This window comes from Polyodon spathula, unplaced genomic scaffold (assembly GCF_017654505.1).
Source record: "Polyodon spathula isolate WHYD16114869_AA unplaced genomic scaffold, ASM1765450v1 scaffolds_1585, whole genome shotgun sequence".
Lineage (NCBI taxonomy): Eukaryota > Metazoa > Chordata > Actinopteri > Acipenseriformes > Polyodontidae > Polyodon > Polyodon spathula.
In genome coordinates, this window is record NW_024473062.1 from 6,710 (window position 1) to 34,065 (window position 27,356).

Here is a 27,356-nt window from a genome sequence, read left to right on the forward strand (position 1 = left end):
TGCTGGGAAGCTTCCTTGTGCCGTGCAATTGAACAGCAGCAAAAAGAGACCCGAAACTGCCGGGATAGGGAATGCGGATTGCAGCGGGGAAAGCCTCTCCTCGCCGCTAGCTGTGCGCAAATGCGCCGCGCCTGTGAGCTGCAGACCGCGGCCGGGGCGAAGCGAGCCAGCGCGGTGCTGCTGTGCTGAGCTGCCTGCAGGACTGGGGGTGCATTTCTGCCTCGGCTTTCGCTGCTGCTGTTTTATTTGGGCAGATGGTTAGTATGCAACGTATTGCAGTTTCCAGTTTGCATGCGTCGCGTTTTAAAATCCGATTTCGCTGCAGAATTCGTGGTTTATATTTCATGGCGATTTATTTTGTTTTATTCGAGGAAGTAACCCCAGTACTGTCTGCTTAGCAGTTCCCCCCCCCGGTGCAGGTTTTCAATTGACCTCGTTTGTATTTAGCAAGCTCAGGCGCGCCTTGTGAACCCCACAGTAAAACCTGGCATGGATCAGACCGCTTTGCAAGCGGAGTGTATTCCCACCACCCGCGGTCTTTGTTCGTGGATTGAATAGGGTTTAGATTACGACTTTTTTTTTTTAAGGCGGCTGTTGGCGCCTCTCAGAAATGTCGACTTCGAAACCAAAAATTATCTAAACTGCTCTGCTTTTAAAACGTGGTTAGCTTTCGTACTAATTGTTAAACTCCGCGGTGTCGCGTTTATTCTGAGCCAGGAATCGCTCGGCTCTGTCGGCAGCGTCGCTGGATGAGAGCCGGTCGACAGCTACGCCTACGCGAGGTGTACAGTAACACCGGCTTTCACAATCCTCTTATTTTTAATAGCTGCACATTGTGTTTTTGGGGAAAAAAAGAAAGAGAATCGCACAACTGAGCAGCGTTTAAACCACCTCTTCTTCCTTTATTTTCAGACACACACACCTCAAGTCTTTTTTAGAAAGACCTGAAAACTCACAATCTAGCGTTACAGTAAAATTGTACAGAAAGGCTTTGTGTGTAAGTGGCCTTGTCAAAGAATGTATACTGCAGTTTATTTATAGGCTGTGCCTCTGCCTGGAACAGCCTGTTGTGTGTCTGAACAGCAGTCCGTTGTTCAATTAAAATTGGTTCTGGTCGGCTCTGGTCCAGGACAGCTGCAGGGAGTTCGGGTTTTTGTACCACATGATCTCTGAATTACCCCCCACCCAGACGCAAGAGGCTTGACATCTCGCCCAGTAAAGCTCCCTGTTTCCTGCGTTGAGAAACCTGCCTAACCCTGGTGTTTGAACAGCGGGTTGCTGGTCTCCTGGCTAAGTGCTGTTGTAAAGCATCTCAAATTAAAAGCTGCCTTGACTACAGTCAGCAACACACATGCACTTTACTTTCCTCATCTCGCACAGGCTCCCAATGTGTCGTCGCTCCCGGCTCACCTGGGATATTTGCAGAACTGCAGTGCCAGGATAAATAACTCAAACAGACATCGCTTGAAAGCTGCGTCCGCTTCTGCGCTGCTCCTATCTGTCTGTCGTGCAACAGTTCACGTTTCTATAGCGCCTTTCAGCACGCCGATCCCAAAACGCTTCACACACAGAACTACTCTATAACTTGATTGCGCGCCAGTCTGCCCCACGCTTCTGTCGCACGCTCCCGGCCTCTGTAGAAGGATTGCGTTTGGTGTAAAGCCAGGCGAGCGTGATCGCTGAGTGATTGTGTGTGACTCTGTGCACCTCCTCACAGTGTGGGGCTGTACTCCCTACCTCACAGCGCTGAGCACAGAGCGCTGCCACTCGGAGCGACAGTTTTAAAAATCCAGTGGATCTTGCTTACCGGCTTATAGATGGCCTGTACGTTTTTTGACGGTAGAAAATGTCTCATTTCACGGCACTTTATGGATTAAAAATAGACATTTCACAATTAAACATAATATTAAAATGTTTTTTTTTTTTTTTTTTTTTTTTTAATAAAAAGTGTGTTGTGGCATTCAAAATTGATGTTCAAAAAGTATTTTAATGTTGCCCGAACAACAGTAGGTGCTTGACAACAGACGTATGAAATGCCCGTTTCTTGTGCTGGACAGGGCGATCTTTGCAGGGCAATGGAATCGTTTCACTGAGATCGTGCCTCACTTCTGCAGGAGCTTGTTAGGTAGCTTGAGGTACGTCTGCACTCACAAAACCGGGCTTGGCTGTATTAGCGTCTTCTTTAAACCTGTCCGCAGGTCTCCGGTGAGGATGGTGCCCTTTAGGAAAAGGAAATCCTCTGCTCCAGAACGGTCACAGACCCAGCCCAAAATCAGCAGGAAAGAGGACTGTTCACAGCCCCCAGCGTCCCTCGGTGCCCCAGTCAGCCCACAGCCCCCAGTTTCCCTCGGTGCACAGGACTCCAAACTGCAGCACCCGCCTGCACCCCCACCCCGCCCCACCGAGAAGATCTCCACGGCGACTGCAGAACCCTGTGCTGAGGGGACAAAGGGGCGGGGCCAGGGGAACACCCCAGAAACGTCGCCACAGAAGCTGCCCCCCAGGGTCAAAGATCAAAGCCAGACTCCCACTAAGGAATCAGAGCTGGCAGGTAAGGAGGGGTTAGTGGTTAGAGCTGAGGGACTGGGAGGGAGGGTGTGGCTTAGTGGTTAAAGCTGAGGGACTGGGAGGGGGGGACAGTGAGGGCAGTGTGGTTAGTGGTTAGAGCAGAGGGACTGGGAGGGAGGGTGTGGCTTAGTGGTTAAAGCTGGGGGACTGGGAGGCAGACAGTGTGGCTTAGTGGTTAGAGCAGAGGGACTGGGAGGGATGGTGTGGCCTAATGGTTAAAGCTGAGGCTTGACACTGCTGTTCAGTGCTCAACCCTGCCCCTTACTGTCTCTATCCCGCTCTCCCCTTCTCTCCCTGTCAGGTTCGTCATGTCTCGGGGACCCCTGTGCAGTGTCAGAGGAGTACCCCCTAGAGGCGAAAGGGGAGGAGGACGGGGAGTTCGGTCTGGTCATCACTCTGGGTGAGGAACCGTTTAAATGGCTACAAGTTTCCTCTCAGGCAGTAGCTGCTCCCAGCGCAGCTTGTGTAAGGGAGTTGGATACAAGCTGTTGTATTTCTCATCAGACGGGGAGGAGAGCGGAGAGGGGGATGGCAGGAGGAGGAAGCGGAAGGGGATGAAGAGGAAGAGGGGGGACGGAACGGCGCCGGCAGCCCCCCCAGACTGTGAAATCGAGGTCGGGGGGCAGCTGGACAGAGACCTGGAGTCACAGGCCAAGCAGCACAACCTGACCACGATCAACGTGAGGAACATCATTCACGTGAGTCCTGACCACACCACTGCCCTGACACGGCTCTCTCATTCACGAGAGTCCTGACCACACCACTGCCCTGACACGGCTCTCTCATTCACGAGAGTCCTGACCACACCACTGCCCTGACACGGCTCTCTCATTCACGAGAGTCCTGACCACACCACTGCCCTGACACGGCTCTCTCATTCACGAGAGTCCTGACCACACCACTGCCCTGACACGGCTCTCTCATTCACGAGAGTCCTGACCACACCACTGCCCTGACACGGCTCTCTCATTCACGAGAGTCCTGACCACACCACTGCCCTGACACGGCTCTCTCATTCACGAGAGTCCTGACCACACCACTGCCCTGACACGGCTCTCTCATTCACGAGAGTCCTGACCACACCACTGCCCTGACACGGCTCTCTCATTCACGAGAGTCCTGACCACACCACTGCCCTGACACGGCTCTCTCATTCACGAGAGTCCTGACCACACCACTGCCCTGACACGGCTCTCTCATTCACGAGAGTCCTGACCACACCACTGCCCTGACACGGCTCTCTCATTCACCACACCACTGAGTTATTAACGTAAATATAAGGGAATAATACCATTTAACGTAATAAAATCTACGAACAAGAGGAGATCACCGTGCCTGTCTGGTTCCTGGTAGCTGAGTGATCTCAAAACCTTGTCAAGTTGGCTTCTGATCATTTCAGTAATATACTTAACTGAGAGGAAAAAAAATCCTCAGGACTGGGTGCAGCAGCAGCAGCAGGGCTAGTGTGAGTTTCTAACCCTGCTCAAACTCCTGGCTCCTGATCATTGCAATATTAATAATAATAGACTTCATTGATCATTTTATATTAATAATAATATACTTCATTGAGGGGAGCTCTGAACCCCAGGACTGGGTGCAGCAGCGGGGTCAGTGTAGGCGTCAAGCCCTGTCAGGCTCCCCTGAGCCCCCGCTCTGTTCCCCTGAGCCCCCTGTGCTCCCCCGAGCCCCCCCTTTGCTCACCTGTGCCCTTGTTCCCCTGCAGGAGGTGATCACGAACGAGCATGTAGTGGCGATGATGAAGGCGGCGATCAGCGACACGGAGGACATGCCCATGTTTGTGAGTACATGTCTGTTTTTTTTTTTTAGTGCGTAAGAGTGAATTGCGTGGAGCCGTTTGTGCTGCGTGTGTGTTATTCTTCATACTGGCAGCTTAGCAAAAAATAATAAGTAACTCTTCCATGTGTGTTTGAGCACTGCGCGTGCAATTGTGATCAGACTTGGTACGGGCATTCCCGAACACAGCATCGAATCAGGACTAGCGTTTGAAATTGTGGCATCGCTGAGATTTTGTGTTGAGGACCGCTTGCAATGACAAGGTGGACGAGATGCTGATAAACTGGTCTTGTGACTGCAGGGTTTTATTTCGTTTTTGCCTCAGGAACCAAAGATGACCCGGTCCAAACTAAAGGAGGTGGTGGAGAAGGGAGTGGTGAGTTTGAGGGCTTCTCTGACAAGACATCAGTGAGCTTTTGTGTGTGTGGATCAGCGTATGCATGAATCTAGCTACCTGTGCTTCTATATATGTATTGTAACGGACCCCCTCTCTGCCCAGGCTTTTCAACAGCAGATCCAGACACCAGAATTTGCAGTTGAAGCATTTTTTGTGCACTTTGATTCACACAGAGAACAAGAAACACAAAACGGAAGCCTGGCTCCCTCCTAGAGCACCAACGAAACTTTTCCCCACTCATAACTGGCACGGTTTAACCCAGGCGTGCCCAATCCTGGTCCTGGAGGGCTGGTGTCCTTCCTGGTTTTAGTTCCAACTGTACACTAAATTGCTTAATTGGGCCAAATAAGCTTCTAATAAATGCCTGATTGGACCAATTAAGTAATTTAGGGTTTTTTATACACAAGCAAATTAAAAGCAGTCAAGCAGTAATTCAATCAAACCACTCCCCCACTGCACCCAGGTGTTTCGCCTTTAGCCCTGAAGGATTCTGGGCAATGTAGTCTTTTAGTCGTACAGCCATTACCCCTCTCCTGTGCATGACAACATTACCACCCAGCAGTGAACACACACTGATTACAGAGACAGACCTCTCGCCCTGCCACTGCACCTGTGTGTGATGTATTGTTAAATAAGACTGACGAAGCAGTAAAGCTGATCTCAGCGTGACGCCTTTTCCACCTGATGCAAACGGTCTGATGCAGTGCATATGTCAGTATAATAACAAGCCTGTGTTTTCAGGTGATCCCTACATGGAATATTTCTCCAATCAAGAAATCCAGTGAAGTAAAGGTAACGGGACTTTCCATGCTGTCTAATCTTTTTGCACACAGACAGACAGTAGTGCTGGTGTGTGTAACTGTGTAGCAGTGCTGGCGTGTATAAGTGTGTAGCAGTGCCGGTGTGTGTTGTGTGACCGCGTTTGTCTCCTGGTTCCAGCCGCCCCAGTTTGTGGACATCCCTCTGGAGGACGAAGACTCCTCTGATGAAGAGTACTGTCCAGACGAGGAAGAGGAGGACGAGACCGCCGAGGAGGTGAGGGGGTGGGGTGCCGCCTCCAACGCGACTTTCTGATTTCTGAAGACCCCTGTTGCACAGCAACACCCATTCCAGGTTTTACTCCGAGCTTGATTAGCCCCAGTGTATTGGTGACAATACTTATTAAGCTCACAGTAAAACCAGGCATGGATCACACTGCAGTCCTGCACGAAATCATGATTTGATTATTCGGATGAAGATCTCCACAGGTGAGGGTCGATCAGGTTAATTTACCTGTCCAAGTGAAACAAGTGAAGAAACAGCTGCTTTTGGGTTTATTGGTAAATTTAACCCGATCGACACCAGTGACCCTCGCCTGCGGAGAGCTTGATCTGATTAATGGTTTCCTGCAGCACTATCAAACTGCTATGCAGTGGGAGTGATCTCCATCCCTGGTCTGTGTGTGTTAATATCTGCTGCTTGTTTTGTTGTTTTTAGACGTTCCTGGAGAGTGATGTTGAGAGCACAGCCTCCTCTCCCAGGGGGGGGCGCAGACCCCGCACCCCCTTTGAGTCGGGGGACGAGGAGTGCAGCTACAGCCCCACCCAGCAGGTGAGCCCTTACCTGAGACAGGACAGCCTGAATCACTGAGCCCTTACCTGAGAGAGAGCCTGAATCACTGAGCCCTTACCTGAGAGAGAGCCTGAATCACTGAGCCCTTACCTGAGAGAGAGCCTGAATCACTGAGCCCTTACCTGAGAGAGAGCCTGAATCACTGAGCCCTTACCTGAGCCTGAATCACTGAGCCCTTACCTGAGCCTGAATCACTGAGCCCTTACCTGAGCCTGAATCACTGAGCCCTTACCTGAGCCTGAATCACTGAGCCCTTACCTGAGCCTGAATCACTGAGCCCTTACCTGAGCCTGAATCACTGAGCCCTTACCTGAGAGAGAGCCTGAATCACTGAGCCCTTACCTGAGACAGAGCCTGAATCACTGTCCTGGGGAGTTTTTGATATGGAAATACTAAAATAAACTTAATACATTCCAATAACAGTTTTGACTAGAAGCCTTTCTCATTGTCTGCGGTGCCATCTCTTCCTTTTGTCACTGGGTTTGTTACATGTCTTATCGCACTTCTCAGTTTAGCGCTGTCAAGTGGTAATCAGCGCTGGGTGGTGGTGGATAGTTTTGGTGTTACTGCTCTTCCTCTTCCCAGGGCGAGTGTCCCGTGGCCCCTCAGCAGAGGCACCTGAGTGTGGAAGTGGTCCCCATGGGGCCCCCGCCCCCTCCCAAACCAGCCAAGACCCAGCCAGGCTCCCCGAAGCCAGCCCGGAAGACCCAGGACTGCAGCTTCATGGAGAAGCTCCACGCTGTGGAGGAGGAGCTGGCCTTGAGCCCGGTGTGCATGGACCCCCTTCAGGTAATACAATCCCATACTGACACACAGGTAATACACAATCCCATACTGACACATAGGTAATGCACAATCCCATACTGACACACAGGTAATGCACAATCCCATACTGACACACAGGTAATGCACAATCCCATACTGACACACAGGTAATGCACAATCCCATACTGACACACAGGTAATGCACAATCCCATACTGACACACAGGTAATGCACAATCCCATACTGACACACAGGTAATGCACAATCCCATACTGTAATGCACAATCCCATACACACACAGGTAATGCACAATCCCATACTGACACACAGGTAATGCACAATCCCATACTGACACACAGGTAATGCACAATCCCATACTGACACACAGGTAATGCACAATCCCATACTGACACACACACACAGAGACAGAGGGCCACTCTGTATGGTATGAGAACGCTGTGTCTGAGCTCTCTCTTCCTTTCTCTGTCGCGCAGGCGATGGTCGACAGTCTGATCGCGTTTCGAACCCGCTCCAAGCGTCCCCTGAAGGACATACCCCTGGGGCAGCTGGAGGCGGAGCTACAGGCCCCCGACATCACGCCTGACATGTACGAGACGGGGACCAATGAGGATCGAGAGTGGCAGGGCTGGCTGCGCGGGCTGATGACATCGGAGGTGGAGAATGAAGGTGAGGGAGGCGGTGAAGGGGTTAAAGTCGCTGTGTCTGGAGCAGTGAAAGAATAGCAGGGATACTAAAACTATGAAATCAACTGTGTGTTTTCATACAGTAGTGATCACAGGCAGGTCCTTAATTACTGTGCTAAACACCTAGAAATTCAATGAAAACATTTCAAAACAAGGTTCTGCACAGCCCTGCTGCACCATTTAACATGTAACTAGCAATTCAGTGTTAGATAGATAGATGATGCTGGAGGGTTTGAGCTGCTGAAAACCTCTTTAGTTCAGTGTCAGATAACCGCTGCCCACGCGCCCCCCTCCCCGCTGTGTTGGTGCAGCTGCCGGCGACTCTCCTGGCTGGATTCAGTCTGTTTATTCAGTGTCCACGTGCTGTTTGTAAAGAGCTATGAGCCACTGCCATCTACAAGGTCAGAGCTGGAACCAACTGCTGTTTGTTTATTGATCTGTGCTGTAAACCAAAAAAAAACTGGTCCCATGAACTCTTCATTGCAGGCTATTCCTGTGACCTCCAAGAATGATAGCACTTTGAATCTTTTGCATGTATTTCAAGAGGAGATGGTTAGCTTTTCAGAGTTCTGGCTCCCTGAGTGTGTTGTGGAGTTCTCTTTCCTATACTGCTAGAGCGCTCTGCAGTGTGGAGAGTGGAGTTCTCTTTCCTATACTGCTAGAGCGCTCTGCAGTGTGGAGAGTGGAGTTCTCTTTCCTATACTGCTAGAGCGCTCTGCAGTGTGGAGAGTGGAGTTCTCTTTCCTATAGCGCTCTGCAGAGTGGAGAGTGGAGTTCTCTGCAGTGCTAGAGCGCTCTGAGAGTGGAGTTCTCTTTCCTATACTGCTAGAGCGCTCTGCAGTGTGGAGAGTGGAGCTCTCTTTCCTATACTGCTAGAGCGCTCTGCAGTGTGTAGAGTGGAGTTCTGTTTCTTAGACTTGTATGCAGGACTGCAGTTTTGAAAGACAGTCTTGATAAAGTTGCTATCCTTATCTTTGATGATTTCACAAGTTGTTTGACAGGGTGTTGTCCATTTCTTGTCTGTAGAGGAAGCTGATGACGATGATGACCCTGAATACAACTTCCTGGAAGACATGGACGAGCCAGACCAAGAGGACTTCCGTAACGACCGGGCTGTACGCATAACCAGTAAGTGTATTGAGACCAGTCTGTACACACCAGTAAGTGTATTGAGACCAGTCTGTACACACCAGTAAGTGCCTGTGGAGAGCAGGCTGTATAGAGACTATGCTGTGTGATGTCAAGGTAATTAAACAACCAAGCAAATGCCATTTTACATATTTTGTTAGTTGCCTGTTTGTTTATTGCTCACCCCATCTCTCTACCCCCCCCCCCCCCCCCCCCCGTCTCTTACAGAAAAGGAAGTCAATGAGTTGATGGAGGAGCTGTTTGAAACGGTGAGACTAATCCTGTCTGTGTGGCTTTGCTTGATCTGCTCTGCTGTGGTCTGTTAACATGATATACCTATAGAAATGTGTGTGTGTTGAGCGACACAAAACACGCGATGGACATGTTCTTGCTGCAGGGCTGGCGTGGTGGGTGAAGAAACATTCGCTCTGATCAACGTTTGGGCCGACGATTCAGTCTGGAGAAGCTTGGGTGGGGCTCAGCTCTGACACCCAGACAGGAGAAAAGCTGAAACTCTCCCTCCCTCCCTCCCCTACCTCCCTCCCTCCCTACCTACCTACCTACCTACCCTATTATTTTGCCCTTTTCCCTGGTGATAATATATTAACCAGTACTGTGGTTTGCCATGTTTGTAAGTGTGCTTGACCACGCCTCTCTGTTGTGTACCAGGCTTTCACTGTGCTGTACAGCTTTGCTATGTTTTTGCTGTAGCAGATAAGGGATATCTGTTCATTTATGTAAAAAATAAATAAAATAGACCCCCCATTGCATAGCAAGTTGATCCATTCCTGGTTTTACTATGACACGCCTTGTTAACTATACACACGGGCTAATCAAGCTCATCGTAAAACCTGGAATGGGTAAGACTGCTATGCAACGGGAGTCTTATTCCCCATCTCCGTTATCACTGAAAAGTTGCTGCAGCTGATTCCTGGTACCGAATCACTTTGCAATGAATCTCATCCTGGCTGCTGATTGGCTAATAAAGCTGACAGCAGCGTAAGACCCGGGCGGGCCTCTCCTCTACAGAGCTGGCTCTTCAGTTTCAAATATTTACATGTCCCGGGTTTATTCAACAGGACCAGTGACAAACCGCGGTATTGTCAGCACTTCAAAAAGGGGACCAGTGCATAGCTGATGAGCCTTACTGGAATGGCTTTGAACCTCAGGGTCGCTGTTCCTTACGTTTTCTCAACCTGTCCTCTCTCTGTCTGTACCCCCAGTTCCAGGAGGAGTTGGGGGTCCCAGAGCCGGATGATGAGGCGCCCGAGGAAGACGAGGAGAAGGAGGAGCCCCCCCAAGGGACCCCGAAATTCAACGTCCCGCAGGCCATCAAGTAAGCAACCCGCACAGGCGCGCCCGTCCCCCCCGCGCAGTCAGAACCACAGTGTGGACACGGCAAAGACTCCCAGTGGATTATAAATCAATCGGTCTTTATTTGTGTATAGCGCCTTTAACGAGGGATCAAAACATAATAAATCAATTCCAGTTACAAAATTCAATCGAAGTTGAATTTGTTACTGAAGATGGCACGGTAATAAATCTCTGCTTCAAAATGCCGCGGAGTCCACCCTCAACACATGCAGATTAAACAAGTAATTAACAAATTACAAACGGCCATTCTGAAGTACCTTGTGTAATTAATAATAATAATAATAATAATAATAATTAATAATAATAAGAGGACTTGTTTTGCTGTCCAGACGCAGAAAGGTGTTGCGCGTATTCAAGGAAGAGAGCTTTTTTTTTTTTTTTTTTTTTTTAAAAAAAAGCAACACAATAAATATTCTACTTGCAGTTTGATTTAACGCAGCATCAAATCTGTTCTGCAGCACACGGCTCGGCTGTCCTGTTGTTGTCTTCCGACATTAAAAACAACAAAACAAACCACACTCTGTGCTGGAAGAATATTCAGTGCGTGAATGCTGGTGTACATTTTCAGCGAGAATAACAAACGATTGTGTTTATTTTCCTTTATATCGGAGCCATGCTGATAGGTGAGTCAGTTCTTCCACTGAGATACATTACAAGCAGTGTTTAATCAGACAGTCAAATATTTGTCACAGCACTGGTTCCCATTAAAGCTGCAGTCTAATATTTTGGCCAGGCAGTGCACCGCACCTGTTAGAGTTCCACAGACCTGGGAGGGGTGTTTGTTTTTCTTATTGATTTATCTTTGTTCTCTATTTCTGTCCCCGTATCTCTTTGCTCGAGTGCATTGAAGCCCCTTTCAGAGGGGGGCGGGGGGTGGGCAGGGGGGGAGTTTGCATGTAGATTAACACAGTCACGCTGTATGCTGTGCGGCTCAGTGTTTGAAATGAAGATTATTTTCCTAAGCAGCTTCGTTTCGTTTAATGTTGGTTCTCTCAGACCTGGCCTTGTCTTGAAGTTTCTACAAACAACGTGTGCGTGGATTCGTGCGTGCGTGGATTCGTGCGTGCGTGGGTTTGTGCGTGTGTGGGTGCGTGCGTGTGTGCATGGGAACTTCTTTTTTCATACTTGTGTGGCCCTAATGTTCTCATCCAGAACTTTTTAATGGACTAAACTATGTTTATGCCAGCCAACTAGAACTGAAAGGCAGCTCTTATGGAAGTTTCCCCATAGTAAAAGCACAGAAAAAGTATGGTAAAGCAATGCTAAGCTCTGGAAAGCCCAGAGAGGAATGGTAAGGTATGTTAAAAGAACATGGCAATGGAAATAAGACTCCTGAGATTGTATCTAGACAGTTTTGCTAATCAAGCTCATAGTACAACCTTGAATGGGTGAAACTGCTATGCAATAGGAGTCTTCCTGGTACATGCATTGGAAAAGCATGGGGGAAGACTGCAGAGTTATCTGGCGATAATACCATGGTAAACTTTTAAAAGCAGCTCCTGAACTCAGCAAACCTACTTAAGAAATGTTCTGAAGCTGCTTCGTCTTTGAGTCCAGTGTCCTCCTTGGAATTGGGGCAGAGCAGCAGAGTCTGTGCTGTGTCTGTTTGGGGAGGAGGGCAGAGCAGCTGCTTTCTGCAGGGCCGGCCTCGGAGAAGGACCCGGGGATCGGCCCAGGCACGGCCCACAGGGGCTGCAGGAAAGCTACACTCCACTCTTGCTGTCCTTTCATCTGCGAGTCCTGAACGCGGAGGACCCTTTGTGTGTCTGAGCGCGATGCTGTCTGGTGAGGGTGACGAGTGTGGCTCTCTGCGTGCCTGTGTGTGTGTCTGAGTGACGCTGTGTGGGTTTGTGTCCGAGTCAGTGTGACACTGTGTGTGTGTGTGAGACCGGGAGGACGTGCGTTTCTCAGGGTAGTTGGGGAGCGTGCTGACAGGCGTCAGGAAAATCCACACAGCCAGCCCAGCTGCAGCTGAGATCACACAGATTGGAGAGGAGAGGAGCAGGACTCAGCTTGCATTGCCTCCCCTTGTCTACCAGCACTGACCCCCAGGTTCATCCACTGGGCTTGTTTGCCTTTCGATGAAAAGTGGGCCCTTGAGGATAAGCGTTCAGTTCTTCCTTTTTTATCTATTTATGTATTCATTGTTTAGTTGCAGCGGTGTGAGGCAACGAGGCTCTCTAAGCTTGACATTGTGGACCAGATGGATAAGATAGGCAAAGAGAAAATACGCCGGTCAGAAAAGTAATTAAGTTCCCTTGAGTTTCTTTCAGAACAGCTAAGATTTGCGGAACTATTCTGTTCTGCGGCGAGCGCTTTGAAGGGTTAATTATCCTATTTTAAACCTGCGTGTTTGAGTGGGAAAAGGAGCTATGGCTACAGAGCTGCGGCTCTAATTGGCGTCGTTTTCCACCATCGATCATAACGAGTTAATAATTAATCCAGGACTGGATAATTGGGTTGAGGTGGAGACCACACGACTAGCCACGCTGTCTGCATGCGAGTGTTCATGCATCATGGAGTGAGTAGGGGGGTGGTAGGTACTGTATCTCGCCACCCAAAACAAATACACTGACGTCATCCCTCCTTTTGAAATAAAATAATAACAAAAATATGTAAGGAAACAAATTGAGTAGTTTTTAATTGCAGAGAGTGGGTGCTTTTGCATGGTAAGTGTTAAAGTGCGTACTGTATATACAGAGAGAGCGAGGATTTTCAGCAGCAGCTCTGCCATCCCCAGTTCCTTGGTCATGCTGACTTTACTAACCCTTTGCGGTCCGTTTATTTCACGCGTGCGGTTTATTTTACAAGCGCTGTTTTAAAGTGTTTTTTTTTTCAGAGTAAAACAGGTTTAAAAGGCATTGAATCGCAAAAGGACACTCAGTTCTGCATCTCCAGCCAAGCCCCACCCCTTGCTCGCTGTATTTTTCACATACCTCTTTAGAGACGTGCATACTGATAAATCCTCTCCTGATCACTCGTTTTATCACTAAACTCCTCAATAATGCGATCCGAGTCGTTATTTTATTACTATAACATCTCATAAAGCTCTGTAAATGTCTGTGATGTTCTTTGAGCACTGGATGCAGAAGCAGCTACCTCCTTTGTTATGGCCGTGTTATCTCTGTAGTGGATGGGGCTCTGAGATGCGATATGAGATTCGGTTTCATACAGCTCCTATCGGTCTCACTCTGCCATTGAAAAGTTTTCTCGGCTTTTTCTGGAGAAGAAAATGACTGGAGACCTGTGATTTTTTTGACGATGTCGGACAGGAAAGGGAAAATTGTGATGTCGGACCTGGTCCGGCATAGGAGTGCAAAGGGTTAGGGTTATGTAGCAATGGAATGGAAACTAACAACCCTCACTGTCTCTTTGTGTGTCTGTCTTTGTGTCGGCTCCTCTCTGTCTGGGTGCCCGTGTCTCTGCCTCTGTGTTTAGGTTTGAGGAGCCCCTGGCCATCATGCTGAGTGAGCGCCGTCGCACTGTAAGGGAGCAGTTGGAGGCGCTGCGGCAGCGCAGAGCCATGGCGGGGGTGCGAGTGGAGGCTGTGTCTCCCCCCCGGCCCCCCCCTCCACCCCCGCCTCCTCTTCCCCGCCCTCCCCCCCAGCTCCTCTTCCCCGCCCTCACACACCCCAGCCCCTCTGTCTGAGCCAGCTCCAGAGCTCTCTAGCAGATGCAACAGGTGAGCGGCTTCTATCCAGAGCTCTCTAACACTCACACAGGTGAGCGGCTTCTATCCAGAGCTCTCTAACACTCACACAGGTGAGCGGCTTCTATCCAGAGCTCTCTAACACACTCACACAGGTGAGCGGCTTCTATCCAGAGCTCTCTAACACTCACACAGGTGAGCGGCTTCTATCCAGAGCTCTCTAACACACTCACACAGGTGAGCGGCTTCTATCCAGAGCTCTCTAACACTCACACAGGTGAGCGGCTTCTATCCAGAGCTCTCTAACACTCACACAGGTGAGCGGCTTCTATCCAGAGCTCTCTAACACACTCACACAGGTGAGCGGCTTCTATCCAGAGCTCTCTAACACATTCACACAGGTGAGCGGCTTCTATCCAGAGCTCTAACACTAAGCGGCTTCATCCAGAGCTCTCTAACACACTCACACAGGTGAGCGGCTTCTATCCAGAGCTCTCTAACACACTCACACAGGTGAGCGGCTTCTATCCAGAGCTCTCTAACACACTCACACAGGTGAGCGGCTTCTATCCAGAGCTCTCTAACACACTCACACAGGTGAGCGGCTTCTATCCAGAGCTCTCTAACACTCACACAGGTGAGCGGCTTCTATCCAGAGCTCTCTAACACACTCACACAGGTGAGCGGCTTCTATCCAGAGCTCTCTAACACACTCACACAGGTGAGCGGCTTCTATCCAGAGCTCTCTAACACTCACACAGGTGAGCGGCTTCTATCCAGAGCTCTCTAACACTCACACAGGTGAGCGGCTTCTATCCAGAGCTCTCTAACACTCACACAGGTGAGCGGCTTCTATCCAGAGCTCTCTAACACACTCACACAGGTGAGCGGCTTCTATCCAGAGCTCTCTAACACACTCACACAGGTGAGCGGCTTCTATCCAGAGCTCTCTAACACACTCACACAGGTGAGCGGCTTCTATCCAGAGCTCTCTAACACACTCACACAGGTGAGCGGCTTCTATCCAGAGCTCTCTAACACACTCACACAGGTGAGCGCAGCACACAGCGTACTCGCTTGTAGTCCAGTTGCCTCTCTTTCTTTTTTTGACAGCATGTCCAGTTGCTGACCCAGTGCCACATGCTGACCAGTGTGGTTCCAGGACTGGAGAGCGAAGCCACCACCACACGCCTCTTCTTGGTGAGTCTGAGCCCATGACAGTGCATTCCATTCTCACTGTTGTTAGAATTGTTCAGGGCTGGACCTGCGTGCGTGTTCGTAATCTCTCCCCTCCCCTCTCCCTTCTCCTCCTCCATCTCTTTCCCCTGCCCCTCCCACCTTCCTCCCAATGATCTTTACCCTTCCTCTACCCCGCTGTCCCCCCTCTCTCAGAGCGAGCTGCTCACCTTTGCAGACCGCGCAGAGATGGCTTGCTGTATCCTGAGCCCCGGGTTCACCAGCGCATTCAGAGCGTGCAACCTGCAGGGGGCGCTGTGCCTGCTGGACGAGTTCGACCGCTCCGTCAAACCAGAGCTGCCCCCCCCCGGGGGCTCCCCACACAAGACCGTCAAACCCACCGGTAACGCTGGGATCAGAAAGAGGCTTCAGCACTCAATGACAGACATTTCCACTAGAAGCCTTTCTCAGTGTCTTCAACGTAAATTCAGTGACAAGCGTTTTCAACGAGAAGGCTTTCTGTGTCTTCAAATTTGTCAAATTCAAAACGTCTCTCACTGAGTTTAGGCACTTTCGGTAATTAGATTTAGTTACACTATTGTGTGTTTTAATAGTTAAGGGTGATACTGGGAACCAGTCAGCTGTACTGGGGGCAGAAGTGATGGCAATAAATAACCACGTTAGTGTTCATTCATATAATTTAGAAATTACTGCAGTAAAAAGATGTAAAGGAATGCAAAGCATGACTGCCAAAATAAATAACTACTATTCATTCTACTGTACTCTCCTTTCTGCAGAAGGTCAGAGATTGAAGACTCCTATTGCACAGCAGTGTCACCCAGTCCAGGTTTTACTACCAGCTTGATCAGCCCCAGTGTGTCTGGGTAACAAGCTCATGTGTGTCTTATTAAACTCACAGCAAAACCAGGACTGGATCACACTGCCAGGCAACGGGAGTGTTATTTCCCTCCCTGAAGGTCATGTTTTTGGGGGTGTTGGTAGTGACAGGCCGGCCTGTGCGTTGACAGGGACGGACCCCCCCAAGCTGCCCTGCAAGGTGGCCTGGATGCTGGCGACCCGGAAGGAGTTCCTGTACCCCGAGCTCCTGCCCGTCTGCTCCCTGGACCCCCAGTTGAAGAGCCGCAAGCAGAAGACCCTCTACACTAAGGGAGAGGACAGGTAACCCCGGGCTGCAGCGAGCAGGGAGCAGGGCATTGCAATCGAGGGGTTACACCCCTTACCGGTCAGGGGCGTTTGCCATCACTCCCAGTGCTGCTGGCTTCGCTGGCTCCTCCAGTACTGAGCTGTTATCATTTTTCTCAGCCTGGCATATACACATGCTTTGAATAGAATCAGAAAGGCTGCTGTTCAGTGCCAGGCATTTAGGGCTCTCCAGACAAGCTTGAAGGAGGTCAGAGAGTCAGGCAACAAGATTTTGAGAAAAAATTAAGTGTGGGAGCAACAGTATGGGAGTGGTTTTATTATTGTTTTAAATTTTTTTTAACCAAAAACAGCTCCTCTGACTCTTGTATCACACCTGGCAGTGCATGATAGGGAAAGTTTATGGAATTATTTTGTTAGCTACAATTATTTTAAGCCTGTCTTGTGTCCTCCTGGCTTGTCCTACCCTGTCCCCTCCTCAGTTTGCTGGTCCTCGGGCTGAAGCACTTTGCCGAGACTGAGTATCCACGGCAGTTCATCAGTAAATACCTGCTCCCGGGAAAGACTCCGGAGCAGATCCAAATCCGGCTGCGGAAACTCTGCTTGTCCCGCGCGCCCAGCAACGACGTCAAGGTGAGCCGGCACTTCCTGCGGGGTTGCGCTCTCAACACGCCCCCCTCGCAAACGGCACAAGCCTCTTCAACACGTGACGGGGAGGTTTGTTTTTACCGTGTTCACAGAAATGAAAAACCCCATGGTTAGTTTCTGCATGTGTGTGGGATCCGGTTTCGCTCATGTTTCCCACTTTGAATCTGTTTTACCCGAGCCCCATTTTGAAATGACACAAATTGTTTAATATTTATTTATCCCCCCCCCCCCCCCCCCCCCAATGTGAAGCTGCTTAAATTAGCAATAAATAGACAGACTGTAATAAGGGGCTCAGTAACCCAGTTTAGGGTGAACCTGAAGGACACGTTCACCGTTGCGGCTGCATGAAACATTCATAACGGAGCCTTCCAGCACCTTGTGCAGTGTGTGCCGCGCCCAGGCTGTGATCAGGTGATCAGTGACACGCCCACATGTCCGATTGTAGAGGCACCCCTGGAGCGTCGCACTGTAATATGTCCCCCCCTGTCCCGTTTCTCTCTGCAGTATTACAGGATGCACAACGAGGTTCCTGCGATGCCTCGTGCCTGCCTCTGCGTCCCCCCGACCCAATCGAGACCCCCAGTGGAGAGAGAGCTGAGCAGCATGCCCGTCTGGCTGCAGGTACGAGTGGTTGGGTCGGTAGTTAACGATTTTTGGAAAGAGGTGAAACGCCTGGTTGATTTTTACAAAACAAAAGCCGGGGAAACGGGCTCCCGAGAGGAGCGTCCGGTAAAGGCTCTTATGGGCAATTTGAGGTCTGATCGTTGGATAGATTGATAGATTGATTGATTTGATTTGTGTGTGTGTTTATGTGTGTGTATTTTAATTGTGTCTTTCAGAGAAGCCTGCCTTACATCTGGTGGGCGCCTGGGGTCTATGTCACAGGGACGTATTTAAATTCAGCACAAACAAAAACAACACAGCTCTACATCTACACTACCTGATGTGACTACACCGTGACCTGCGCCCTCCCAGAGGGGACGGTCGACCCGCTCCAGCCTGGGCGGGGGGGCGGGGGGCCCCCCACAAGTGTTCCCCCCGGGGGTCCCGATGGGGGGGCTCGGGGGGTTTCTGGTGGTGCTCCCCCTCAAGCTCACTGTGCCCCGCTACCCACGCAAATCCTTCAAATTCTGCAAACGGCTGACAGTCATGAGACCCCTGTTCATCCGCCCTCCCCCCTGCACCCCCCCTGGGCTCGTACCCCTGGCCAAAGCCCCTCCGCAGACCTCCCAGGCGCGCCCCTTGAAGCTCAACCCGACCGTGACTCTGACCCGGATTTCAGGGAAGGAGCTCCTGCAGAAACTCCAGCCCCCTTCAAAAAGCCCCTGCAGCAAAGAGAGGCTGCTGGCCGCTGGACCGAACAGCTCTCTGCAAATGCAGCAGGCTAAGACCCTGGCCCCCTCCCCCTCACCTGCTCCCTTCAGGGAGCTGTGCCCCATCTCCAAACTCCCTATATCCTGCCCTGTCTTTAGGCTGGAGCTCCAGAAAGTGAATCGCCGCGGACCGCGAAAAGCCAGAAGCAAGCAGGTCTACTCCAGTCTCCACCCCAGAAAAGTGCAGCCCATCCAGCCAGCTCCGCCCCCCTCAGCCCCTCCACCTCCTCCCTCACATCTAGTGTTTGCCATTCCTGCTGGGGGGCAGGTTCAGGTTTTAAGCCTGGGGGGGCCCCCTGGTAATAATAGCAACGCTATGAACAGTAATCGCAATAGAGGCACGACCGCCATGACAGCTAGCTTGAGTCAAGGGTTGGGAGGGGCTGGGGTAAGAGGAGGGCCCCCCAGTGTGGGCCCCGCGGGGCCCTGCAGCATGCTCCAGCCAACCGCCGTCTTCATCAACCCTGCCTCCTTCCCAGTGCTGGCCACGCCCTGTTCAGTGACCACACCCCCAGCCCCCAGCTCATTGGCTACAGCCCTGGTCTACCCTGCCCCTACTGACCCAGCCCACCAGGGCGATGTTTTAGGAGACAGCAAGCCCAAAACAGCTGACCTCCCTCTCCCTGCGGCATCCAAGGACCCCAGCCAGCTTGTACCCCCTTCTAAGAGATCCACAGGTTCATCCCAAAACTTTGAATTTTGCCCAGTAGCTACTGGAAAGGAACACCCAGACTCCAGTTTACCCTCTCCAAATACCAGCCCAAATAGTGACCCAAAGGCACCTGCTCCCCCACATCCTGACAAATTTATTCCCGAGTCCAGACCTGACTTCCTCATCGGGGAGTTCAAGACCAGCCCTGCCAGCTGTCCGGAGGGGGTGGAGCCTGCAGCTCCGGCCTCCAGCCCCTACGCCTGCCTCCTGCAAGAGGTGAAGCAGAGCCCTGCAGGGAGCCTGCCCCTCCCAGCAGAAGAGATTCACAACGACATGAACATCAGCGATGGCAGCGGCAAACGCATTGTGAAAGACATTCCTAGCGCCCCCAGCCCCGCCCGCAGCCCCAATTCTCCATTGAGCCCAGAGTGGTACCCCCTGGTCCCTGGCCACCCTCCCACCACTGACGAGCCCTATTTCGTCCCCGAAGAACCCCCTTTTGGTGAGAGCGATGGAGAGGGAGAGAAGCTGGATTGTGGGGGTGGCGGGGAGGAGGAGGAGGAGGAGGAGGAGGGAGGCTGGGACACGGGCAGTGATTTTGGGGAGCCCATGCTGGCCCTGTCAGAGTCGACGGGGAGCCCCGCGAGCAGCCTGGACGGCCAGGCGGACGCCCTCGAGAGGCTGATGGAAGCGGGGACCCCTTTGAAAGGAGAGGGAGGGGAAACGATGGAAGAGGAGGAGGAGGGAGGAGGAGTAAAAGACGCGGCTACCCCTGAAAGAACGGCACACGTTTCTCTGGACACCCCCAGCACTGAAATAGCCTCCCCACCCCCAAGCCCTGGCAATCAGCAGCAGGGGGGTGGAATACCCCCAGCGGTGTGGAACAGGGAGGTAGAGACGCTGTGTTTAGGGGAGCGCGGAGAGGGGAGGACAGAGAGAGACGTCGGGGTGGGGGGGCACAGTTTGAGCGCCGACAACCCCCTTCCTGACCAACAAGGAGTGCAGAACTCAGGGGGGTCACAAGAGGAGCAGGGGGGGGGTACGGTTGAGGAGGAGGGCGAGGGGGGGGAGGAGGAGGAGGGAGGTACCCAAGATGAAGAGGAGGAAGATGGCGAGGAGGAGGACGATGAGAGGGAGGAAGAGGACTTCGATGACCTCACCCAGGACGAGGACGAGGAGGAAGTGATGTCGTCAGCCTCGGAGGAGTCTGTGCTGTCCGTCCCCGAGCTGCAGGTAAACCAGCCGGGTTTAGAGAGACAGTGATGTGTGTGTGTGCGTGCGTGCGAGCGAGAGTGCGCGAGCGTGTGTGTGTGCGTACACAGTGTGTTACAGGAAGATCTAAGCACGGTTCATTTGTAAAAAAGAAGAAAGAGGGAAAGCATTTTTGTTTCCAGAGCTAATGCACTGGCCCTGATTCACAGCGGCTCACAGATATGCTTCAAGTCCTCCTCTGCTTGTGGATCGGGGGGGGGTCTTATTGCTGGCGTTGGGAGCTGCATGCCCAGCTTTGCCCCTCCGTGTTTTAACATAATCTTGAGGTCTGAACGATACCAGCGGCGGGGAGACTAATCTGAGGAGCAGGAGCAGGAGCAACGACTCTTCTGTTGTGAAGAGCACTCATTTTTTGGGGACAGTGTTACAGGTAAGGTGTGTGTGGACAGTGTTTATAGTAAAGCCTCTGTGCTGCTGCCCCTTGCAGGAGACGATGGAGAAGCTCACCTGGCTGGCCTCGGAGCGCAGGGAAGCGAACTCTGAGGAGGAGAACTCCCCCAATTCCCAGGAGGAGAATTCTGAGGAAGAAGAAGAGGGGCCTCAGAAGGGGGAAGAGGAGTCCGGTGAGGGAGGGGTCCCTGGGGAGGCAGGAGGGGAGACCCCCAGAAGGAGCGGGACCCCAGAGACCAGCAGCAAGGGAGCAGGGAGGAGGAGAGGTGAGGTGGGGAGACTGAAGGGGTACAGGGCTGCGTTGTGTTGCTGTGTAGCTGTGTGTTTCTGATCTGTGCTGTGTCGTGTCCCCCCCAGGGGAGGCAGGGCGGGGGGCTCGCCGGGGCAAGGCTCCCTATAGGTCACGGCGGAAAAGGAGCCGGGTTCAAGCCAGCAAGGACGCTTCCAAACTTCTGCTGCTCTGCGATGAGGACATCTTGGAGAAGGACCCGCTGAGAGAGCAGAAGGATATCGCCTTTGCACAGGCATACCTCAACTCGGTGAGACAGAGAGAGAGAGAGGGACATACCTCAACAGGGACAAGAGAGACAGATACAGAGAAAGAAACAGAGAGGGATGAAGTCTAGGGTACAACCAATGGGTACAGATTACTCAAAGTGGGATAAAACCCCCACAAAAGTCACACACTTGAGCTGTGGAGAGTCCCTCTGCTGATCCCCACGCAGAAGAGTCTGGAGAGCCAGACGCACACATGTCATCGTTCATCTGTTCTTTTGTGTAATGCATTGTGTCAATGCTTATTCAATTGGTCATGCCAGTAAAGTGTTTGAACTTGACAGAGAGATCTAGAGCAACACACACACACACACGGGGCGCTGTATTGATCCCTCTCTCTTGACAGGTGCGCGTGGCCCTGCAGGACTCCCCGGGGAAGGTGGAGCAGTTCCTGCGCTTGCTGTTTGAGTTTGAGACGAGCGCGGAGCCGCGCACCGCGGTCGACCTGTACCTGCAGCTCAGCGAGGTGCTGGGGGGCTGGCCGGACCTCCTCAGAGACTTCGCTGCCTTCTTGCTGCCTGAGCAGGCCTTACAGTGTGGACTGGTAATGCAACAACCCTCTATCAATACCCTGACACTGACCCCTAACGCAGCCAGCAAGTCAGCCCTCCGTCAGCTCCCAGTCTGACCGCTCTCTCGCCGGTCTCTCTCCCATTGTTCCCAGTTTGAGGAGCAGCAGGCGTTCGAGCGCAGCAGGAAGTTCCTTCGGCAGCTGGAGATCTGTTTCGGGGAGAACCCCTCTCACTACCAGAAGATCGTGCGCATGCTGCAGGGGGGCCCGGAGCTGCCCCAGGCAGACATCGAAGAGGTAAACGACCGCCCGTACCCCCAAACCAGACACACCACCCCCCCATATCCGACACACAATACCCAGACCACACACATCCCCATATCTCACAGCACTCTCTCTCTCAGTTAAAGGTTCAGATGTGGACGCTCCTGAAAGGTCATCACCACCTGCAGACTGAGTTCTCCTCCTTCTTCGAGCAGCTGCGGCCCCCCCCCTCGCGCCCCTCTCACTTTGAGGAGGTCGTCTGGACGGAGGAACGCGAGCGTGACCTACAGCAGTTCGACGGCTTCGAGGAGGTGACCCTGCCGGACCTGGAGGAGGAGGAGGAGCCTGCCCCCCCCAAGCTCCCCGGCACAGGTGCCCGGAGCCGCAGGAGGAAGGAGCTAGGGGCCCCCGGGGGCCACGACAAGGTACGCAGATTGTGAAGGGGAGGGGGGGTCTTCATAGGAGTGTGTCTCTGTCTGTCTGTCTGTTAAGTCAGTTAATGGATCGGCTCTCCCTTGTTACCGCGATCTTATCTGTATAAAACTGGTTTTCTTTCCAGGAGTGGGAGTGCACAGAGGGGGGGAAGGACTGCCCCTGCTCCTGCCACAAGACCAGCCACGAGAGCAAACTGCGCCGGCACAAGAGGAAGAGCTGCCCACGCTGCCACGGGAGCAAGGTGAGGGAGAGGGGAGAGGGGGGGGGGGGGGGGAGGTGAGCGAGAGACGAGTTGATGTGTGTTTCTAAGTGTTTGGTGGCTGCCTCTAATTGTGTTGAGAGTATTTCTCGCTCGCTCTTTTCCGTGTCAGGTGTGTCATATATTCTTGCGTGACGGCGGCATCGAAGTTTCCTTCCTGTGCTGTACTTTTTCCAAAGATGCGACAGCTTACCCCACAGAGTTTACATCAGAGCTGTGGTTGGTGTTCCCCTGGTAAAGGCACGGCCGCGTGGTGTGCAGGGGGGAGTCACACAGTCAGGGGAGCGCAGGGGTCCCCGAGGGTCTCCCCTGGTAAAGGCACGGCCGCGTGGTGTGCAGGGGGGAGTCACACAGTCAGGGGAGCGCAGGGGTCCCCGAGGGTCTCCCCTGGTAAAGGCACGGCCGCGTGGTGTGCAGGGGGGAGTCACACAGTCAGGGGAGCGCAGGGGTCCCTGAGGGTCTCCCCTGGTAAAGGCACGGCGCGTGGTGTGCGTGAGTGTGCAGGGGTGAGTGCAGGGGGAGTCACACAGTCAGGGGAGCGCAGGGGTCGAGGGTCTCCCCTGGTAAAGGCACGGCCGCGTGGTGTGCAGGGGGAGTCGCACAGTCAGGGGAGCGCAGGGGTCCCTGAGGGTCTCCCCTGGTAAAGGCACGGCCGCGTGGTGTGCAGGGGGGAGTCACACAGTCAGGGGAGCGCACGAGGGTCTCCCCTGGTAAAGGCACGGCCGCGTGGTGTGCAGGGGGGAGTCACACAGTCAGGGGAGCGCAGGGGTCCCTGAGGGTCTCCCCTGGTAAAGGCACGGCCGCGTGGTGTGCAGGGTGAGTCGCACAGTCAGGGGAGCGCAGGGGTCCCTGAGGGTCTCCCCTGGTAAAGGCACGGCCGCGTGGTGTGCAGGGTGAGTCACACAGTCCGGGGAGTGCAGGTTCTTGTCCCAGCTGTGCAAAGTCGCAGTTCTTCGCTGGGGGACTCCCAGAGAGCGTCACATGGCTCTGAGGTAGCTGGGCTCACCCCCACACTCAAGGCTCTGTGTGATCGATGTACTGTGAGCGACCGTCTCTCTGTTTCTCCAGCATGGTGGAGACGCCTCCAAGGGGCCGAAGAGCAAGGAGACCCTCGAGCTCGGCGCGGGCAGCCCCCTCAAAGAGGACAAAAAAGAAGAGGAGGAGGAAGAGGAGGGAGAGGAGAAGGGGAGGCAGGCTGGAGGCAGTGATCCGCACACACCTGTCTCAGGTGGGTTGCTATACAGTATATTAGGGAGTGTAACAATTCCACTATATGCTAACTTCTAGAGGCCAAGATGTAGCTATGTGTAACACAGACTACAATCTACTGTGTGCTACGTAAGTCTATGGCTGGCAACTAGAACCGCTTCTGAACTCAAACTTTGAAACAGACCTGTCATTTCTTTTTGCATTTTGTTTCTTTTTGTCTTTCAGATTCCTGCAGCTCTCAAGACCCCTCGGGGATGGAGGTGCAGGTTTGGGGGTCCCCAGACTTGGGGGTCACTCTGCCTCGGAAAGAGGAGGAGGGGGAGGAAGAGAGAGAGGAGGAACAACGAGAGGATGAGAAGAGAGAGGAGGAACGAGAGGAGGAACGAGACCCGAGCAGAGAGACAGAATCCGCACAGCCGTCCCCTCACGCCATCAGCCAATCAGCAACAACCGCGGCGCTGACCTCGCTGGACCCCGCTGCTACCGTCGCCACGGAAACGGAGCGCAGGGCCGCACAGCCGGAGGGAGTCTGGGAAGGTGGTGGCAGTGTTTGTTCCAGCCCCTCCCTCCTCCTCCTCCTGCCCCACACCGACTTCACCCCAACATCTCCCGGATGCAAACCCCAGGGCTGCAGCGCCTCTCCGGGCAGGCAGGGGACCCGGGACTCTCCAGGGGTACAGCAGGGCACCCCTTCACCCCCCTGCGGCAGTGCTGACTCCACCGTGTGCGCCAAAAACATCTCTGTGAGCGCCACTGGGGAGAAGGTGATCCTGTGGACCAGGTGAGAGGAGGGGGGTCTGTGGAGAGAGAGGTAGGCAGGCTGTATAAAACGCCCTCATTACAAATAAGTGTAACACAGGATGCATGTTCCCTTATCTGGGGTATTGCCTTAAATGTATTAACACTAGAACCGCCACGGTTATACTCAGAACTGAAACTGCTGCTTGAAGTCATTATGGTTCCATTTTAAACAGTGTCAATGTTAAAATGAAAGCTATTGGTTACGTTTTTTTTTTTTTCAAGCACGTCATGTCAAACATCTGCACGGCCAAAACGCTGCGTTTTAAACGAACAATTAAAAACAAAAGGGTCTAGCCTGTAAAGCACTACTTCAAAAACAACCCGAAAAACTATAATCAAATAAACCTTTCCAAAGAAACTAGTTGTATAAACAGGTATTTGTACAGACAAAACCGTAAAAACGAAATGATTTTGTTTTGAAATCTCTCGCTGCAGAGTCCAGGTTAAGCCGGCGCTTTGCAGTTTTTCTGATCGAAGCGTTTCCTGCCGAAGCGCTGCGGCTTCAAGATGAAATCTCTCCTGCTGATCTTTTCCCCGCTGCATTCCTTGTACAGAACGAAGGGATTGATGGCTGTCAGATCCAGCAGAGATAACAGCTGGCTTGTGTATAAAAAAACAGAGTAGACTATTGTAGGTTACATTCAAAATAAAAACCATCTGCTTTAAAAGGCAGTTGAAGTGACAGCTCGGTGGGCAGGATTCTAACTTATTTTTGTGATCCTGCCTTTCAAATGCCGTCAGGGTATTTAATACATGCATTTAATTTTCAAATTGAAAACCTCAGACCGTCAAAATGACTGCCGTGGCGCTTCTAGTGCTAAGCTGCTTTCTGCAACACCTTCATGGTAACGCTTGAGGGGAAACGTACCTTGAAACGTTTCATGCAACTGACCGCTTGAAAGTTTAAGGAACTGAATTTATTCAGCCCGGAACAGAGAAGAATTAAGACTCAACTTGACAAAGTTTTAAGATCAGTCAGCTGTTAGGAACCGGACACTCTGAGCTGAATGGCCTCCTCTCGTTCGGGAAGTTCCTTCCGTTCTAATAACGAAGCTGTGGAACACAGACACAATCAGAAAACACCTGCCGTAACGTTGTCAATGGGGTGTAAGGACGATCATTCCCTCTCTCCCTCTGTAGGGAAGCGGACCGGGTGATCCTGACTGCCTGTCAGCGGCAGGGAGCCAATCGGAGCACCTTCCAGGCTATCTCCGGGCAGCTCGGCAACAAGACGCCCAACGAGGTGAGAGCCTAGCTTCAAGGCTGTCGAAAGCTCAGGTGAAGGCAGGCAAACGTTTCAGCTCGTGGCTTCAGCGAGCTCGGAAGAGGCTCCGGGTACAGCGTCGGTCTCTTTGTTTCTGGTAGTCTGTACCCAGGAGTTCAGCCTGAGCGTTTTTGAAGTTGCGGGTTTTGGATGTGGTGTTTGTAGCCGTTTTAGGTCGATCGCATTCGTATTTCATATTTCTGTTAACATTAATACATTAGCTGAATTCGAAGGTGCTTTACACAACTGCTAAATCTAGATTAGCTTTGATGCTTTCCGGATCTATTCAAAGTTCTTGATATAAATACTAATATATAAAATAGGAGACTGTTGTAATTGTGTTAATAATGGTACTTGTTCCCCACGCCGGGCCTGGCTCTGCCCCTGTCCCGGTTCCCTCTGCAGGTGTCTGCTCGTTTTCGAGAGCTGATGCTTCTCTTCCACACCGGGACTCGGCACCACAGCTCTGAGGAAGAGGAGGAGGGGGAGGAGGGCGTCAGCGTCTCAGAACCGCTGACTGACGAGGAGCTGGACTGAAGCACAGAGCCAGACCTGACCCAGAGGTGAACCAGCAACTCGGAACAGTTACTGGACTGATACACTGTGGTACTGCCTGTGGCTCTGTGACCCACAGCATTGCCGACAGCTAGAGTTAAAGAACTTGGCTGAAACGCAGAGCTGGTGGCAAACTGGACCGGTACCAGACCAGACCGCTCCGCTGCCGACAAGGAATTGAATAAACTAACAGTACCGACCCAAAAGGACAAGCAGAACCCGAGTGTCCGGGTCACCTTGACTGTGGACGCTACGCAGCCTTCATGCCAGTGTGAGCGAGGACAGGCTGGGATTAGTTTTGCTTGCTGTGCTTTGAAGGGAAATGAGAAGAGGAGTGGACACCCGAATGATGTTAACAGCATTGATTCTGGAAGGGACCCTTTTTTTTTTATAGCTTATTTAGATCCATGATTCTTTTTGGTGTGCAAAAATACAGATTGCTTTTGGAAGACTGCTGAGGAATGTAAGTTTGTAAATAGCAGTGAGAAAACGAAATGTACAGTTTTAAAAGTGTTTCATGTACCCACGTGTCACGTCTTCTGTTCTCCTTTGACTTTTATATAAAAAAAAAAAAATGTATTTTTTTTTTTAGTTAAGATGGAGATGTTGGTTCAGATGTTGTATTTGAAATAATGATGTTGTGTTTTGAAGTGTGCGGGGCTCCCTCTAGTGGAGAGTGTATTTCTCACACCCTCTTTCTCCACCCACTCATGCAGCGTAAAAGAAAGTAGACTCTCGCCTTGATCAGGGGGGAGCCGTCACACTCTTAAAATGTATGGCAAGTCATTAAAGCTGGTTGACATACTTTGATCTGCTGTGGTTTGAACATTTAGAATTGTGT

General features: G+C 51.9%; 1 protein-coding gene across 1 annotated transcript; it reads left to right on the plus strand.

The window, feature by feature from the left end:
• On the plus strand, window positions 1-27,343 carry gon4lb (gon-4 like b). The gene is made up of 33 exons (XM_041243107.1): window positions 1-257; window positions 2,199-2,551; window positions 2,870-2,968; window positions 3,073-3,266; window positions 4,292-4,366; window positions 4,688-4,738; window positions 5,501-5,551; window positions 5,699-5,794; window positions 6,236-6,349; window positions 6,956-7,159; window positions 7,630-7,822; window positions 8,866-8,967; window positions 9,196-9,236; window positions 10,191-10,303; window positions 13,780-13,984; window positions 14,015-14,023; window positions 15,104-15,190; window positions 15,383-15,569; window positions 16,195-16,345; window positions 16,810-16,960; window positions 17,480-17,596; window positions 17,815-17,853; window positions 17,951-20,233; window positions 20,700-20,928; window positions 21,020-21,201; window positions 21,564-21,761; window positions 21,882-22,025; window positions 22,133-22,417; window positions 22,552-22,668; window positions 23,755-23,914; window positions 24,121-24,676; window positions 25,837-25,939; window positions 26,366-27,343. The coding sequence occupies exons 2-33, from the start codon at window positions 2,212-2,214 to the stop codon at window positions 26,495-26,497; spliced, it is 7,008 nt and encodes a 2,335-aa protein (XP_041099041.1). The 5' UTR covers window positions 1-257; window positions 2,199-2,211; the 3' UTR covers window positions 26,498-27,343.
• Window positions 27,344-27,356: the final 13 nt, after the last annotated feature.

Coding starts and splice junctions, on each gene's coding strand:
- gon4lb (XM_041243107.1), top strand. CDS start 2,212: ATGGTGCCCTTTAGGAAAAGGAAATCCTCTGCTCCAGAACGGTCACAG. Junction 22,026..22,132: donor CCCAGGCAGACATCGAAGAG/GTAAACGACCGC, acceptor TCTCTCTCTCAG/TTAAAGGTTCAGATGTGGAC. Junction 22,418..22,551: donor CCCCCGGGGGCCACGACAAG/GTACGCAGATTG, acceptor TTTTCTTTCCAG/GAGTGGGAGTGCACAGAGGG.